We start from the raw sequence: 16,992 nt of genomic DNA, 5'->3' as shown, positions 1-16,992 counted from the left end.
ACAGATTTGGCTTGTGAGGAAGCTGCAGACACACCAGCAGTGCTCTTAAAACAGTCCTTTATTAATTGATTCAACTTAGAATGGAACATTCTCAAGTGTCAATAAACGGTCTTGATGAAACTTGAGGGTGTGTAGAGAGGACAAAATAATGCAGTACATACTTTTTTTTTTGTGACCAATTTAACTTTCAAGGGGTAAAATACATCCAAAAAGGTAATTTTGCTTATCAGGTTTGGAGGCACTATATTCAAAATGACGATATATAAAAAATGTTTCTCATATAAATGTTGATATATTATTAACATTCTTGCAAACTGTATAATCAAATTTTGCAAAATACCCCACCACCATTACACCATTAATTAAGTGAAAACTTTAGTTACAATATAAATTAAAGAAGCTTTGAAGCTACATACATCCTTCTGTAATAAAGCTTGTTTCTGAAATACCATTTTTGGAAAATATACCATACACAATGTTCTGTCAGAGTATTTTCAACATACCTAATGAAGATATCGAAACATTCATTATTAGTCTAGATATTTACTTATACTATTTATGTTTTAAATTGTTATTTTCCATTTTAATTGTTTTAGTTTACTGTTTCATGCATGTGTATTTTATTATTGAAAATAATAAGTAACTCATTATTATGATACAAAATCAGTACAATAATGATGATCTGTAAATAAATGCTTATAACACAATGTTTTATTACACCATGCACATAAAATGAACAAAATTTCTTCACAAAATGTACATGACAGAGAACACAATATAAATCAAAATTCAGCAGGATTTCAAATGTTTGCAGGTGATCCTTTATATATTCTGATTCATATCAGGCATATTTCAGCACACAGGCAAGCTGTGGCAAAAAGAATTCATTGTGTTCTAATGAGTGCAACTTAATTATGTTGTCTATTAAGTGGTGATTGACATCAAACAGAACTAGATCTAAAAACCTTCTCACAAAGTTCTTCGAATATTAAAAGCCGTACCTGTGCTGCTGAGGCCTTTGCGATCACCTAATGAACAAGTTGCTTGTCCTCTGGTATGATGGTCAAAATGGTTTTTTCACAGTGACTACCAGCCTTTTCATAGTTTTATAAGAAAATAACGGTGAGTTTGAACCATGAGTTTGAGAATTTGCTTTTGAAGCCCCAAATGTTCTTGTGACAGCATCAAAACCTGATAAATAAATCTCTGACCAGGTCAAAAGATATCTGAAAGATGTGTTCTTCTGCAGCGAGGGAGAAAAATCTGTATTATTACTAGATTCTTATGTCTGCCAGTGTGAAAGAATCATATAGAGCACTGTACCTGAGGACAAGGTACTTCTTCATCAACATACTGAAATATGCCTGATACAAATCAGGATATTTAGAGGATCACCCATGAGAATTTGAAATCCTGCTGAATTTAATTTTGTAGTGTGTTCTCAGTTGTGTATATTATGTTAAGAAATTTCATTCATTTTATGTGCACGGTGAAAGAAAACATGTTTTAAGCATTTAGTTATGTATCATCACTGTAATGATTTTGTGTCTTCAATGAGTTACTTATTATTTCCAATTAACAAAATACACATATGTGATGTGGTAAACTAAAAAAGCAGAAAACAAAAAAAAAAGAATTTAAAACATGAAACAAATATTAGTAAATAAATAACTAGACTAATAATGAATGTATAGATATTTTCATTAGGTATGTAGAAAATACTCTGACAGCACATTGTGTACAGCATATTTTCCAAAAATGGTATTTCAGAAATCAGCTTTATTACACATGGATGAATGTAGCTTCAAAGCGTCTTTAGTCTATTGGGTAACAAAAGTTTTCACTTTTCAAAATTAGTTAATGGTGGGGGCAGGGGTGTGCATTTTGCAAAATTTCAAATTAATGATCACTTTACCAGACAAAACAGAAACTTACATATGACTCAAATCAGCACAGCACTGTGCCAAAAATGTACTTTACACAAACTTCCTGAAAACATAAAAGCAATCACTGAGGTCAATACATTTGGAAAATCTCTAAAGTCATATTTACAGCATCACTGCTTTTACTCCATTGAAGAATATTTAAATTTATGAAATGTGTTATATAAATACTCATGTGTAAAGTGTATTATTGTAACCTTAAATATGTATGCCTTGAAATGACTTTCAGCCTGTATATTTATAACTTGACTTGTCCAATGTCTTATGCATAAGCTGCTATGTAGACAACAGGACCAATAAAAAATACTATACAATACAATACAGCAGGTGTGGGCAGCTGATGGACTGTTGACCACCAGGGATGGGCAGATGGGCAGAAGTCCCTCATTCACAGCCCAGTGATGGCATTGTGATGGTGAGGATTCCGTTTGACACAGACTGTGCATCATACTGCCCATCTCATTGAATGATGACAGGCTGGTTCTGACGGGCTTAAATGCTGCTGCTGCCCACTGACTTTATGGGAGTTGTGGTGTTTGTGTGTCATGCTGAATCACCTGAAATGAAGGCAATGAGTGGCTGTCAAAACCAGCAGTAGATCATGCTGTATTACCTCCTGGTGACCAGTCTGGTATGAGGGGGGCTGTGATGTGGAAGAAGTAGAGATCCGCTCAGCACATGGGTTGCTGACCAGGGCTAACTGATTCCAACATAGCCTGATTACTATCTTGTGACTCTGTCACTGGCTCCAAGCACCATTATAACTTTTTCCCTATACACAGCCCTCCCACTAAACAAAATCCAAGGTAGTACTGGGAACTAAAACTCAGTCCTCTGCTTGACAGTTAGACATGGTGACCACTCAGATACAGAGGCAAAATCCCACATTTCCCCTTTCTTTGGTGTTGTATAAATTATATTCCTGAACACAAGTGCCTGTTCTGATATCTGAACACATATCATATTGTTTGAGCTGAATGCATTTTGTGAAGAGACAAACCAGAAAGGCTTCACACTGACAACAGCATTACCAGTGGTGGAACATGAACAAAATCATTTGATCATAACACTTGAAGAAGTTGATGTGTCCAAAACCAGACAAAAAGCTCAATGACTATTGTAAAGACCCTTTAATAATATCTAAAAGATAGCTCTTTGGCATGTTAACCTCTTTCCTGATGCTATTGGTCATCAGCTCTGGCTTAAAAGAAAATTGGTGATCACATAAATAGAGTAACAAACAGAACAAAAAACTACGACCTCACATTTTATCACTGTGAAAGAGCTTGATAAGAAGTTGAAAATTGGTAGTCCAGTGGTTTTAGATTATGTGACAGTGAAATAGTTTAAAAATTTAGTACACAAGTGAGTTAATAGTTTCTGTATACTTTCCCCTTTTGATTTGTTGCTAAATGAGGAAAAACTCAAACTTTGTGTCATTGATGATATCCTTGTTAAAGATTTTCTGTTTTGAAGAATAAATACATTTTCCCAGTGCTTGATTTCTATTAAAAAAAAAAAAGTAAGTTCTGTTGGTGTGACCTTCTGGGAGACAGGGTGTTTGAAATTTAGATTTCTTAAAACTTTATTTTAATGCTTTTCTGAGCATTTTAAAAGTACAACATTTGTATGGGTAAAAAATAAGGTTCAATCATACCACCTTACAAAATAGGCACTACTAATCCTTTTTGTCAGAGGTGCCACTGGGGAGCACTGGTGTGTACCATCACAAATCGGGCACTGCCTTGTTACCTCTTCTTTGATAGCTTGAGGTCATCTTGGAGAAGATCTGCTACTGTCATCAGTACAATCCTGGCAAGATGATGCATGAAATCATGCTACAGTCTATACAGCTATCAGCTCTGTTGTAAACAGACTGCATTGAAATATATAACTAAATTTGATCACTAACCTACAACTATCATTCTGCAATGTTATCAGAAATCTCTGCAAAGAAACATATTCCCAGGATCCAGTCCAAAGAAACAGTGCTCCAACAGTCACATACATTGAAACACGTTTATTCAAATGCAAGCAATATAGCTGACTGCAGTCAGTAAAATTCTTCTGGTCCTGTGACTGTATGGTCATTCTGTAAAACTTCCAACTTTTCGGCCACTATTGCAGGTGGCATTCCTCAGGGTGCTTTTTTTTTATTTTTGCTAAGTTGCAATATTGCATGAGACATTGGTATTTTTGCATATTGGCAGTGTGATCACAGATCCAGAACAATTTTATTGGCATTGAAAATGGTCGCTGAAGCCTATGCTTACAAAAAAATATAGCTGATTCTCACTTTAACAGCCCTTGCCGAGTCTACCGGCCAGTTTTTTGATGGTTTAAGGCATTCATCAGTTAATAAGCTGCCACAGGAAAATCATACACCCCTTCACTGAATTGAAACACTCACCTCCAGAAGTCTAAAACTGCCAATGACCTTCACATTCATGATGGAAATGTAACTCATAATCCCTGTTGCCTTTCCAAACTTGAAATTTACCTCCACCTATCACTACAGATACCAAAGTTTGTTTTGAGAAACTCATATAACAGTGAAATTAATAGTTATATCCTAAATCACTCTGTGACCTCTGTTCTACCCTCCACAAAGGGCAATCTTGATTCCTACTTTTCTTGTTTTAACTTTTTCCTGCCTTACAATACTACAAACTGAAAGGCTCATTCATGAGACACGATTAGCTTTTATTTAAAAAACATCCTCACTGCCCAGGCTGTAATTATTATGAGTTGATAACAATTTCCAAGCTTTTGAGTAATATAGACTGAAAGACATCTCTAATTAAGAATGATGTGACCCTTTTTAAATGATCTGGTGACAAATGATTTTCAGCAGAGACTCCAGTAGAACTTTTGCAGCCTGTTTCTCTGGTCAAATTCAATATATCATTGCACACCTCCCTTACTTGTTTGGAAACATTATATTATTTGCAACTTATAATGTGTCTGCCCTTTCATGTATTCTTCTGTATTTTTAGATGACTCCTGATGAGAACTATCCCATGCAAAAGCATTTTACAGTCTATAATGATCAAAAGAACAAGAATCTTCTCACCATGTTTACGGAATAAGTACTGTTATAAATGCAAATCATGTCTGATGAATGAGATTTTCAGTTTAAAGTACATCAAAACAGAGAAAAAAATACAAAGATGGAAATGGAAAGTGAAGCACCAGTCCAATATTTATCTAATTTTGTAAAGAGATTCATCATGTAACGGGTATTAAATGATTAAAATTTCATTCCAATCATAACTGAAGTTCATCAACATTATTATGAGATATGACCCATATGGGCACGAAAATTTCTTGTATTCAATGTGGCAGTGAAGCGGACAGCTTCTGAATATCATCTTGATGAATATCATGCCACACCTGCACCACACACTGTCTCAGTTAGTGAAGATTGCTGGTTTGAGGCTGGTATAACTGTAGACATCTTTCCATCACATCCCAACCATGCCCCATGGGTGACAAATCAGGAACTCCTGAATCAATGGACCATATAGTTCTCAAGGAGCTTGTGGTGTGAACTTTGGTGTGAGATCTTGCATTTTTCTGCTGGAATTTGTTATTTGGTACCACAGTCATGAAGTTTATGACAAGAGGATTTACCATTCTTGCCACTTACTGGTGAGAATTCAGCCTCCCCTCAACAATGACAAAATTAGTCTGGCTATCATATGCAATAGCCCTCCACACCATGGTTCCAGGAGCTAGAGAGGTATGGGTCTCAAGAACTGCTATTTCATGTGTCCTATCACTGGGACATCTACAGACATGTTGGCATCAACCAGATCGTAACAAACAGAAGAGAGACTCATCACTGAACACCACATAATGTCACTAAATGTCTCAGTCACCTCTGGCTGTACAGCATGTAAGTCTTTGTTGTCTGTGGTATGATATTAGTGGTAAATGTCACACACATGTGTGCGTGTGAATATGTGTGTGTGTGTGTGTGTGTGTGTGTGTGTGTGTGTGTGTGTTTCTGAATAAGGCAGAAGAAGGCATAAGCTGAAATCTCAGTGTGTAACAATCTTTTCATTGTGCCTGTCTGCAATTCAACGAGTCATCTTTATGCTGTATAGCTGTCTATCCTTTTCATAATATTGTTGTTGTGCAGTCTGTTAGTATGATGCTGCCATGTCCTTCATGCAGTCATGCCAATGAGTTGAACTTTCTCAAGGTCTGAAAGATGCCCATAAGCTGCACATGCATGTCCTGTGGGAATGCTGTACTGTTTTTTGATCTGCATATGAAATGATCCAGTACAGTTAGACACACCCAACAGCTATCATATACTCACACCATACTTCATCTGTAACAAGGACTTATTTTTGTACTGAAAATTAGCTCACATAATGATGAAATTGTAATCGTGATGTCCTGCAAGCATGGAAATACAGGAATAGTAGTTTGGTATAATCTGCTTAGGGCACTCATGGTATAACACTTTCCATCTCTGTCATTGTAATTTAAACAAGTGTGGAAGAAGTGGACCATTCAAAAAAACTCATTACTCTCAGTTTATGTAGTTCATGTTGCAGCCAGATCATATGTATATTATTCCTAACATACCTTATTTACTAACTCTAGTTACAGAAATGGGAAGAATACACATTGGTCTATTCATTTGGTAACAGTCTAATGGCTTGTCACTCGCTTCCAAAAAGTACAGCAAATCTGGAAGCTCTGTTGGTATTTGCCATCTTAACACTATTTCATCACTCATCACACTTGCGGCTACCCCACATAGCTATTAGGCACTATCAGCTGAGTCCTCATGACTGCTGCCGGCAGTCACAAACCATCACCAGCTGGCTAGCTCATGACTCATAAATATGTCCATTCACATGTCCAAAGGCAACAAGTATTTCTGTCCCATGCACTATAGTGGCGTCAGTCTGAAAAATGGACCCTTCAACATCTTGCAGTACATGGATAGTCTTCTTCTAGCCTGAACTTATATCATATACAGTACTAAATAAAGGTATTGGAGTCATCATGATCTTGGTTATTTGGTGGACTCTATGCTTTAAACCTGAGATCCCATCCACCTGACCCCTAATTGTGTACAACCTCGCTGAGGTTTCTCCCACCACCATACAGTGTTGAAGTCATAACCATGGCTCAGGATCCAAATAAACTAGTCACGGTTTGTTCTCCTACAGTTAAATAGTCTATGGAAAGGTGAAGGCACGGAGCATATTGCTGTAAATATCTGACTCAATATGGGTCTGTACTGTGTGTGTGGTAAACAAGTGTTGATGATCTCCACATGCTGTTGAACATTTCCTTCACAAGCAAAAGTTAAGTTTGGGATATGACCCATGGTCATAGTCCACTGTTAGTTCTGCATTATAGATCATCTGCATCTGGTTAGCAGTGTATGAAAATCCCACTTCAAGCATGACTTTGGTGTAGGTAGTGACCAGTGCATCTGACACAGCACATGCCCACTGCATATCCTGTCACGCCTGATAACATTTTCACACAGTGGCAATGCTAAAGCACTTGCAGAGGCACTCTATCAGTCACAGATCATTGAAACTGTAATCATTTTAGTCCTTCTGCTTGCAAGAACATGTATGAGACTATGTGTACTTTGCATAACTCTTCCTGTGTGCTTAATTTTTTTGTCAGTCAAAACTGAATGCACCCTTGTCATGAATTTGGAATGTAATAGCACAACTGCGAAATATATGTTGTACTGTTAATTTACTATATGAAGCAAGCAAACTAATTAGTTTTTACTGATATTAACAACCAAAAAATTACTTAACAAAACTGGAATATTTTCGACAATATTATGAAAAGGACAGATTGTTGCTCACCATATAGAGACGATGCTGTGTTTCACACAGGCATAACAAAAAGACTGCCGAACATGTGAGCTTTCGGCCAAACGGCCTTCTTCCAAAGTAGGTAATACATACGCATTCACACAAGTCACACACGCTTGTGTGAATGTGTGCACAGGCGCTGACTTCATGGGGCCTGCGGGGTCCCAAGCCCCCCCAATAATTTAAAAAAAATTTTAGTTATATTATGCTTTGTAATATCACAAAACTATGTTGTAATTTTTTATTTTCCTAGTTTCACGATAGTTACCTTTTAAAATACATTCAGTAATTAGTTAAAACAAATAATTATTAGAGTAGCAGGCAGGTTAACTGAAAATGAGTGGTGTGAATGATGATAGTGTTACGGTGCTACTGGCACACTTAGAATTTTTCCCGGTGTGCGAACCTTTGGGTATAGTCTGGCACCGGTGGGTCAGTGCTGCAGCCACAGTGACATCAAAAGGACTGGAACAGTAGAGCCTTGAACCCTCTGCCTGCATTGCCTTGACGCTTCAAGACATTATGACACTGCAGCTATATAAAGCCCACCCTGCTGTCGCAGTCATTCAGTGTGGATAGTTTCATTCAGTGCATGCTGCAGACATGTTTATTGTTCTGACTTTAGTGTCTAGTGGGCTATTTTATATTACTATATTTTATTCGTTTACTTTAGACTCTTAATGAATTGTGAATTAAGTTTGCAATGGATAAATTTGTTACCAAAAAGGCACACTTGGAAATTGATGATACTGCAAGTCAACTTCCAACAGTTATTGTGTCATCAATTGCTTCATCATCTTCAGGCGAGAACCATTAACAGCCGAAACCTGGACAATCCGGTAAGGGAAGATCATTTCAGAAGTCTTGGTTGATCAAATATACATGGCTAGAATATGAAGCATCTACCAAAAAAGTTTATTGCAAAACCTGCAAAGAGGCAGATGCTAAAAATCTATTACTATTTTCTTCAAAAAAAGAAGATGCATATACTTCCGCAGGGTTCTCTAACTGGAAAAAGACTTTAGAAAAATTCTTTCTTCATGAAAATACGTTTACACATAAAGAAGGTGTTCTGAAACTAAATTCTATCACTAACCGAAGTGTGGCCTCCCAATTGAATGAACAGTTAGATAGTGATATGAAGAAAGGCTGTTTAGCTCTTGAGACAACAGCCACCATGCAATTTCTATGCTGACAAGAACTAGCAATTAGAGGGTACAAAGATGTAAACTGAAATTCTTTTCACTTGTTGGAACTCCAAAAGAATGACGTACCTGAGTTTAAAGATGGGTTAGGGCATTTGGGGTATAAGTGGACATCCCACAATATTCAAAATGAGATCATTTATCTACTAGGAAAGTCTGTTCTATTATGGTTGATGAAACAAGTGATTCTTTGATTCACAAGCAAGTGCCATTTTGTATTCGTACTGTTAATGATTTCTTAATCATCAACAAAGACTTTATTGGCTAATACGAGACCCCCAACACTGAATCACAAACTCTGTTTAGTATTTTAAAAGACGTTTTTGCTCATCTTGATTTGTCAGTGAATAACTTAAGATGACAGTGCTATGATGGTACCTCAAATATGAGAGGTAATTTCAAAGCACTAAAAAAAGTTAGTTTTGGATATACAACAAAAGCACATTATGTGCACTGCATTGCTCACAGTTTAGACTTGGCAGTTGTAGACAGTCTCCGCCATCTTACATCTATGAAGGATATTATGGCTTTAGCCAAGGACTTAATAAACACTGTAAGGGTATCCAACAAAAGGATGGGACTTTTCAGAAGCATATGCTGTGAGAGCGCCAACGACCAAGCTGGCCTGTGACCCCTTTGCCCAACTCCATGGACTATGCGAGCTTCTAGTATCTTGAGAATATTGAAAAACTTTGAAGAACTTCTAGAGTTTTTTGAAACATTTTCTGCAGAGGACAAAACAGAGGCAGGTTACAAATGTGCAGGCTACCTTGAGTCAATGTTACAATTTAAGACTTATTTCTTTTTATGTCTTTATTGCCATGCAGTGAACCCAGTACAGGATGTCAATGAGAAAATTCAATGCCCTCATCTAAGTGTTGCTGATCTGGAAAAAATATATGAGGGCTTGATTTGTATATTGAATTAAAGGTGTGATAGTTTTGAACACTTTTGGGAATTTTGTTTGAAAGAAAAATATTCACAAGTCGATGATCCTTCACTTCCTTGGAATAAAAGTATACTAAAGAAGTATGAAAACAATGAAGCCAGCTCACTGCACACTTTCAAAACCCCAAAGGAATACTACAAAGCTATTTACATTGAAGTTTGTGAAACGATGCAATCTTGCACTACTGAGCAGTTTGCTTCAACTGGACTCACACAGGTTTTGCAGTTGAACAAGAGTGCTAGCTTTTAGTAAACAGAGGTGAAACAAATTTGAATAAATCAACGGAGTTTTTCAAAAATGACCTAGACATTGAGAGACTGCACTTACACTTGAATATGTTAGCTGATATCGCTAATAAAAAACAACTGGTCTTAAAAAACATGCGTGATATAAGAAAGTACATTACACAAGAGTCTGTAGTTGGAGAAATGTTACGCAAAGTAGTGAAACACATTAAGTTTCTCCAAGTAGTTCCAATCACAGCAGAACAGTCATTTAGCACCCTTAGTAGTCTGAAGTCATATCTCTGATCAACAATGGGACAGAAGCGATTGAACAACTTGGCTGTTCTTCGTGAACATTGAGATGTTTTGGATGAATTGGATATCTGACCAGTCATCAATGACTTCATATTCAGCAATCCAGTCAGACGGTTGACATTTGCACTTTTCTAAAGACACTCTAACCCTAATAATGGCATTTGGAGAAATATTAAAAATCTTTATAAAACAGAGAATTAAATACATACACAATGTCAGATTTTCAGTTTCAAAATATTAGCACTAGTTTAGTACTGTATTACTATATTACTATAGCACTGTATTAATTATTTTCAAATACTTAAATATTTTTAGGGTGTAAGATCCAATTAAAACCCACTATTACATATTTTTTGACTGAAAGTATTAGGCATACAGTATTAACTTTATTAACTGTATTAAAGCATTAACTTTGGAGATATTTTTTTTTTATTTAATGAACCCTGAGCCGTATTCAAAGTAAGCTGAAATTAGCTATTTCACTTATTAATCAAAGTGCTGTTACTGTGTGACAGCAATATTTTATGTTTTATTCTTTTAATGATAGTTTAGGATTTATTTAAATATAATTTCAGTCTTTTCAGAGCTATATATTCACTGCTCTGTAATAGTCTATGAGCACGATTATTACTGTAAATTAAATTAGCTTTTTACAAAAATACCGTGCCTGTTTATGTTTTGTTTCTTTTTCCAAACACAAAAAATGTGTCAGCCTTGTCAAGTGTCAAGTTACCAAGAGTCCAGTTTTCAGAGTTCTAATGTTGATCATATGACTCTAAAATGCTTAAAAAACTTTAAAACTCACTATTTTTCATCTAAAACAGTTAAAGCAGTTAAGATCCTTAGACGCCAGGAAGGCATCTGGCCCAGACGGTATCCCCGTAGGATTATATGTTGACTATGATACAAATATAGCGCCATTCTTATCCATCATCTATCAGAGATCATCGGAACAGTGGAGAGTTCCACAGGACTGGGACAAGACCCAGGTCATAGCAATCTATAAAAAGGGGAGAAAATCAGATGCACATAATTACCAGCCAATTTCATTGACATTGATTTGTTGTAGAATCATGGAACACATTTTGTGTTCAGACATAATGGCCTTTCTAGACTCTGAGAAGCTCATCTACAGAAACCAGCATGGTTTTAGGAAACATCGGTCATGCGAGACACAGCGGGGCCACTTTGTGCATGATATACAGCAGGCCCTAGATACCGGTTCCCAGGTTGATGCCATATTTCTAGACTTTTGAATGGTGTTTGACTCAGTTATGCATTGTTGCTTGCTCCAAAAACTGTGCGCTTACGGTCTATCCAATGACATATGCAGTGGATAGAAAGTTTTCTAACAGAGAGAGAGAACAGTACGTCATCCTGAATGGGGTGACTTCAACAGAAACAAGCGTAACTTCAGGTGTGTCCCAGGGCAGTGTAATAGGGCTGCTGCTTTTTACGATTTACATAAACAATCTGATTGATGGTATGACAGTGGCATTAGACTGTGCTGATGAAGCTGCAGTCTACAGAAAAGTAGTATCACACGAAAGTTGTGAACAAATCAATGAGGATTTGCAGAAAATAAACGTGTATTGTAATGACTGGCAGTTATCTCACAATATAAGTAAGTGTGACCTACTGTGTATAACAAGGCAAAAATCGCCATTAATGTACAAGTACAAAATAATTGCCCAGTCTTTGGAAGCATTAACATCTGTCAAGTATTTGGGTGTGATAATTTGAAATGATCTCAAATGGAATGATCAGATTACACAAGTAATAGGCAAGGTGAACTGTAGATTGCAGTTTAGTGGTAGAATCCTGAAGCGATGCAGTCCTTCAACAAAGGAAATTGCTTACAATATGTCAGTTTGTCCAGTCTTAGAGTATTGTTCGTCTGCATGGGACCCTTACCAGTTGGGTCTGATTCAGGAGATTGAGAAGGTCCAAAGAAGAGCAGTAAGATTCGTGACTGGTACATTTAGCCATCATGAGAGCATTACAAATCTCATAGAAAGTTTGAAGTGGGACACAATTGCAGATAGATGACGCTTCGCCAAGGATGTGGAGCATATATTATTACCACCAACTTTAAAATCATACAATGATTACCATTCAAAGATACAGAAAATTAGAGCTCGTACTGAGGCATTCAGACAGTCGTTTTTCCCTCACGTGATCCGCAAGTTGAACAGAGGGGGGGGGAATATGACTTTGGCACAGATTGTGCTCTCCGCCACACACCGTTTGGTGGCTGGTGGAGTGTATATGTAGATGTAGGTGCAACATTTAGTAAATTTCCCAGGGCAAGAATCCCAGTATTGCCCATCCCCCAAAATGTTTTATAAGTTTGTGGTGGTGGTGGTGTGTGTGTGTGTGTGTGTGTGTGTGTGTGTGTGTGTGTGTGTGTGTGTGTGTGTGTGTGTGTGTGTTGTCAACTTTAGAAGAAAGCTTTTTAGCCAAAAGCTCACATTTTTGGCACTCTTTTTGTTGTGCCTGTTCTCAACTCGGCATCTCCCCTATATGGAGAGTAGCAGTCTGTCCTTTTCATAATATTGTCCACTGTTTGTAATCTACTGATATTTCATGATTCAAAAGAATTTTTACTCATTATGAATATGATTATTTTCATTCTTTTCAGATACCAGGTACAATTGAGGACCCAACTGTGTACAAAGATATCAAAAGAGCATTACAGACCCTAGGTTATGCCAAAACAGCTCCTGATCCTCAGTGAATACATTTCTCTTGTTGATGCAGAAGAAGGTACAACCAAAAAGAAAGTTAGAAAAACACTTAGAAGTCTCTTGGAAACATACACTAGTTAGAAGTTACATGGCAACTGTATCTCTACAACCTGAAAATTATAGATATGCTGTAGTGAATTATTCAGATAGTAATGAAGATGAAGCAGAAAGTAAAAACAAGTAGATATTTAATTTAGATCAGTCATTACTTTCTACCTTATGTGAACAGTATATACCTAATGTTTGATGAAATTACTAAGAGACTTCTTTCAAAGTACAAACCTTGTAGACATTCTTGTGTTTAATACATTCACGTGTAATGACAAATGTTCACCATAAGGGGCTGTGGAACTCTAAAGTGCCACACTAACTAACAAAATTAGCCACAGAAACAAGGCATGATGTACAAGTAACACATTCTCTCATTTGATAGGTTCATTATAAAGTTGGAATTACTGCTTTTACATTGACAATTATATGCAGTACCAGAAAAAAAAATTATGATGTGCAGGAAAGTTTGGAAAAAAATTATACAATCATTGGTCCCTCGACATGAACATTTAGTCTGCCAATATGACACAATCATATACCAGGTCCCATAATTATCCACTAATGAAAATGTGTAATTGCTTCATTTTCTTCAGATGCTTTATGTAATACATAGCATTCTCTCATTATATACTTAATGATAAAGCATGTCTACAGTTTTTCCAGTATTATGTCTGAAAGATTGTGCTTGTTGCATCAATCCATGTCAGTCATTTTATTTCTTGATGTAGATGTAAGACAGTGCTATATCATTTTGAAGACATACTCACTTAAAATTCCACTGAAATCTTTTTCTGAATGATACCTACTTTATTTCCATAGTATTACATAAACGAAATTTAAGCACATGGAGATGCATTGCCTTGTCATCATTCTCTTAGTTTCACATTACTGATTCATATGACAAACATTCCTTACTGCAAATGTTGTCTTTCTGAGCTTTATCCAAGTGAAAATGTGCCCTGCTCTACTTTTTGTGTCAATTTCATATTACATTTGAAACAGTTAATGGAATTTATTATTTGGTTGTTATAAAATAACAAAGTAAGTTCTGCATTGTATTCCATTTCTCATCATACAGCACTAACTAAATTTTAGAAGCATTATTTGATTGCTCATGTGGCACATTAACAAACTGTACAAACCATATCACTCTTTCATAGAAGGAAGGAAATTAAGAACACACATGACATTTATGTTTGCCACATGACTTTTATTTAGGGAAACTCAGTATCTGAATATTTTTTTTTCCTCATAGTTAGAAGGAAATCTGACATTAACCATATAATATCTTGGAATCAGAAATCTTGGGTACTTTTCATAGAAGTGGATTGAATGCTACGAATAGGTAAGATATTGTTGAAGTAAAACCAGCAGTAGTTATTAATGTTGTTTGCTCACAATTACTCACAAAATTTATTTCCTAACAACATGGAATATGTGTTGATAAATTTCACAAGAGAAACTACATTGAGTGGGACACTACAAACAGTATTTAGTTCAAAACTTTTCTAAAGTTGTGTTTTGTGAGGAGAATGAGTTTCTAGCTTTTATTTTCAAGGTATTTAAAATTAATGTACACTTAAGTAACATAATCATTACTTTAAGGTAAATTAATGTATAAAAATCAATTTTCAGGTTAGATTCTAAACAAGTTTTGTTATGTTTAACTATTTGCCATCCAACTAAGGAGATCACATTAATCTTTTTTGTTTTGTCTATGTAAATCGAGTAGCTTTGTATAATACTTTGAACTAAAGGTGACTAATATAATTCCTCTCACAACATTGTGTAGGTTATATTCGTTACATCTGTATTTTTGAAGAAAAGTTGTCATTTGGCTTGTAAAGTCCATAAAATAGTAATTAACTATTCTGATCATTCAGTGTTTATTCTCATGCTAGCTGACACTTTGAAGAGATGTATGACTATGAAACATGGAAATAACATTATGAAAGTTTGCAGTTTACTGTCTAATTTCCCAATTTGTGTTGCCAGTTTAATTTATACATATGTAAATAAACAATTGTTTAAGTGCATAAAATGTAGAAACACTACAGAAAAGTAAATGATAAAAAATACAGTAGTTCTTTTATACAATCCTGCTATGTGAACTAGATGTGTGCTTGATGTGTACTGTCCTGTTATTAAAACACTTTCTTGCCCACTACCTGTAGCAGGTCTCATGATCTGATCCAACTTCCTTGAATTGATTCTCAGTGTCACTTTCATTTGTTAAAGTTGTTGTTTTCTTGGCTTATCAGGTTGAGTAGATCCTATTCTAGAAAACGAAATAACAAAAAATTAATATACTCAATATCAGCAGAATTCTGTGGTGAATACTTGAACAGTCTACTTTGCCACAGATTTTCCAACATAACTTGCCTGAGTTATAGTTGGATACGATTTAGTGAAACATGATGCATACATGAACAAACATTCATGTTTCCATTTCATTTATCATAGAGGAATTTCTTAAAATTGTTACTCTTTCAGTTAATCATATTTTGTCAGATACATACTACATAGAAAATCGCACAATCTTAATACTGCAGTTGAGTAATATAAATGCTACTAAATGTTACTTATTTATTTTGGTGATTCCATATTAATATTACCATACATCAATTATGAATTATTAACAATATCTGGATCTTATTAATTAGATATTCAAAATAATATTGATCACCACTCACTGTAATAACTTATTTCTAATAAAGAAACTAAAACCCGAGTTATCACTTCTTGTTTAATTCTTTTCAAAACTTTCCTTATTAATTTTGCTTTTCTTACTAATCTAATAATGTTGGTATTGTTGAACCTTTTAGTCATATTTTACCTAAAACATTGTAAGATTAAACCTATTTAAACTTTTGACACTGTAAGAGAGTGCATCTCTTACATACTTGTCGTCCAGCTGTCCAAGCTGAAAATCCTGCACGTTTCCCAAGTGTTCATTTGGTTGAAGCAGTCCCAATTCAGGCAAGTTTGCAAATATAAATAATAGTGAATGAGTATGACCAAGAAGTATCAGTGACAACACCCAACAACAAAAAGGTACGGATAGCTTAAATCAAACATTTATTTTCATCCCACAACAGTCAAACTCATGAATAATGACCCTACAGTGGAAAATGTTTCAACTATAAATGCAATGTTATTTGAACATGTGAAACATAACCAGGGCAGTTAATGTGCTAGCAGTTTCCCTTAAGTAATAAATTATTTAACTGGTACATCAATGTAAAATCCCAATGCACCTCAGATTCACTAAAGACCAATGGTTTGTCTTCAAAAATACACTTCACTCTTTCACCCCATTATCCTTTAATTCACAAGCAAAATGTTGAAGTTCTTAAATCTATTAATAATCTATCACCATAACTAGCACAATTAACTGTAAGTTCTGACTACTAATCAGAGTTTCACGCTCAAAATTAATAACTAACAGCTCACTACCAGATTATATCATCAAAATGGCAGACAGGTACCAGAATCTAAGTTCCAAGCTGATGTTCTGAGACTCACTCATAAAATATTAAAGTATGAAACCAGTATGGCTATAACTCTCTGCCAAAAAGCTGTCACCCAAATGCTACTCAAACCAACATAGACCTCACCTCATTGAGTAAATTGTAACTTGTTGTGACAGACAATTTTAAATACCCTCACATCAGACCATCAATAAATAATTAAA

General features: G+C 35.6%; 1 protein-coding gene across 1 annotated transcript in view; it reads left to right on the top strand.

The window, feature by feature from the left end:
• LOC126248710 (acyl-CoA synthetase short-chain family member 3, mitochondrial) overlaps nucleotides 1-15,060 on the top strand; it is a 345,178-nt gene extending 330,118 nt beyond the window's left edge. The window contains exon 14 of the mRNA XM_049950007.1: nucleotides 13,142-15,060. Coding sequence (XP_049805964.1) covers nucleotides 13,142-13,237 — 96 coding nt within the window. The 3' untranslated portion in view covers nucleotides 13,238-15,060. The remainder of the gene's footprint in view (nucleotides 1-13,141) is intronic.
• The last annotated feature ends 1,932 nt before the right edge of the window (nucleotides 15,061-16,992 follow it).

Source organism: Schistocerca nitens, chromosome 3 (assembly GCF_023898315.1).
Source record: "Schistocerca nitens isolate TAMUIC-IGC-003100 chromosome 3, iqSchNite1.1, whole genome shotgun sequence".
Taxonomy (NCBI): domain Eukaryota; kingdom Metazoa; phylum Arthropoda; class Insecta; order Orthoptera; family Acrididae; genus Schistocerca; species Schistocerca nitens.
The sequence above is the reverse complement of the archived record's forward strand: the minus strand, read 5'-3'. Positions and strand labels throughout refer to the sequence as shown.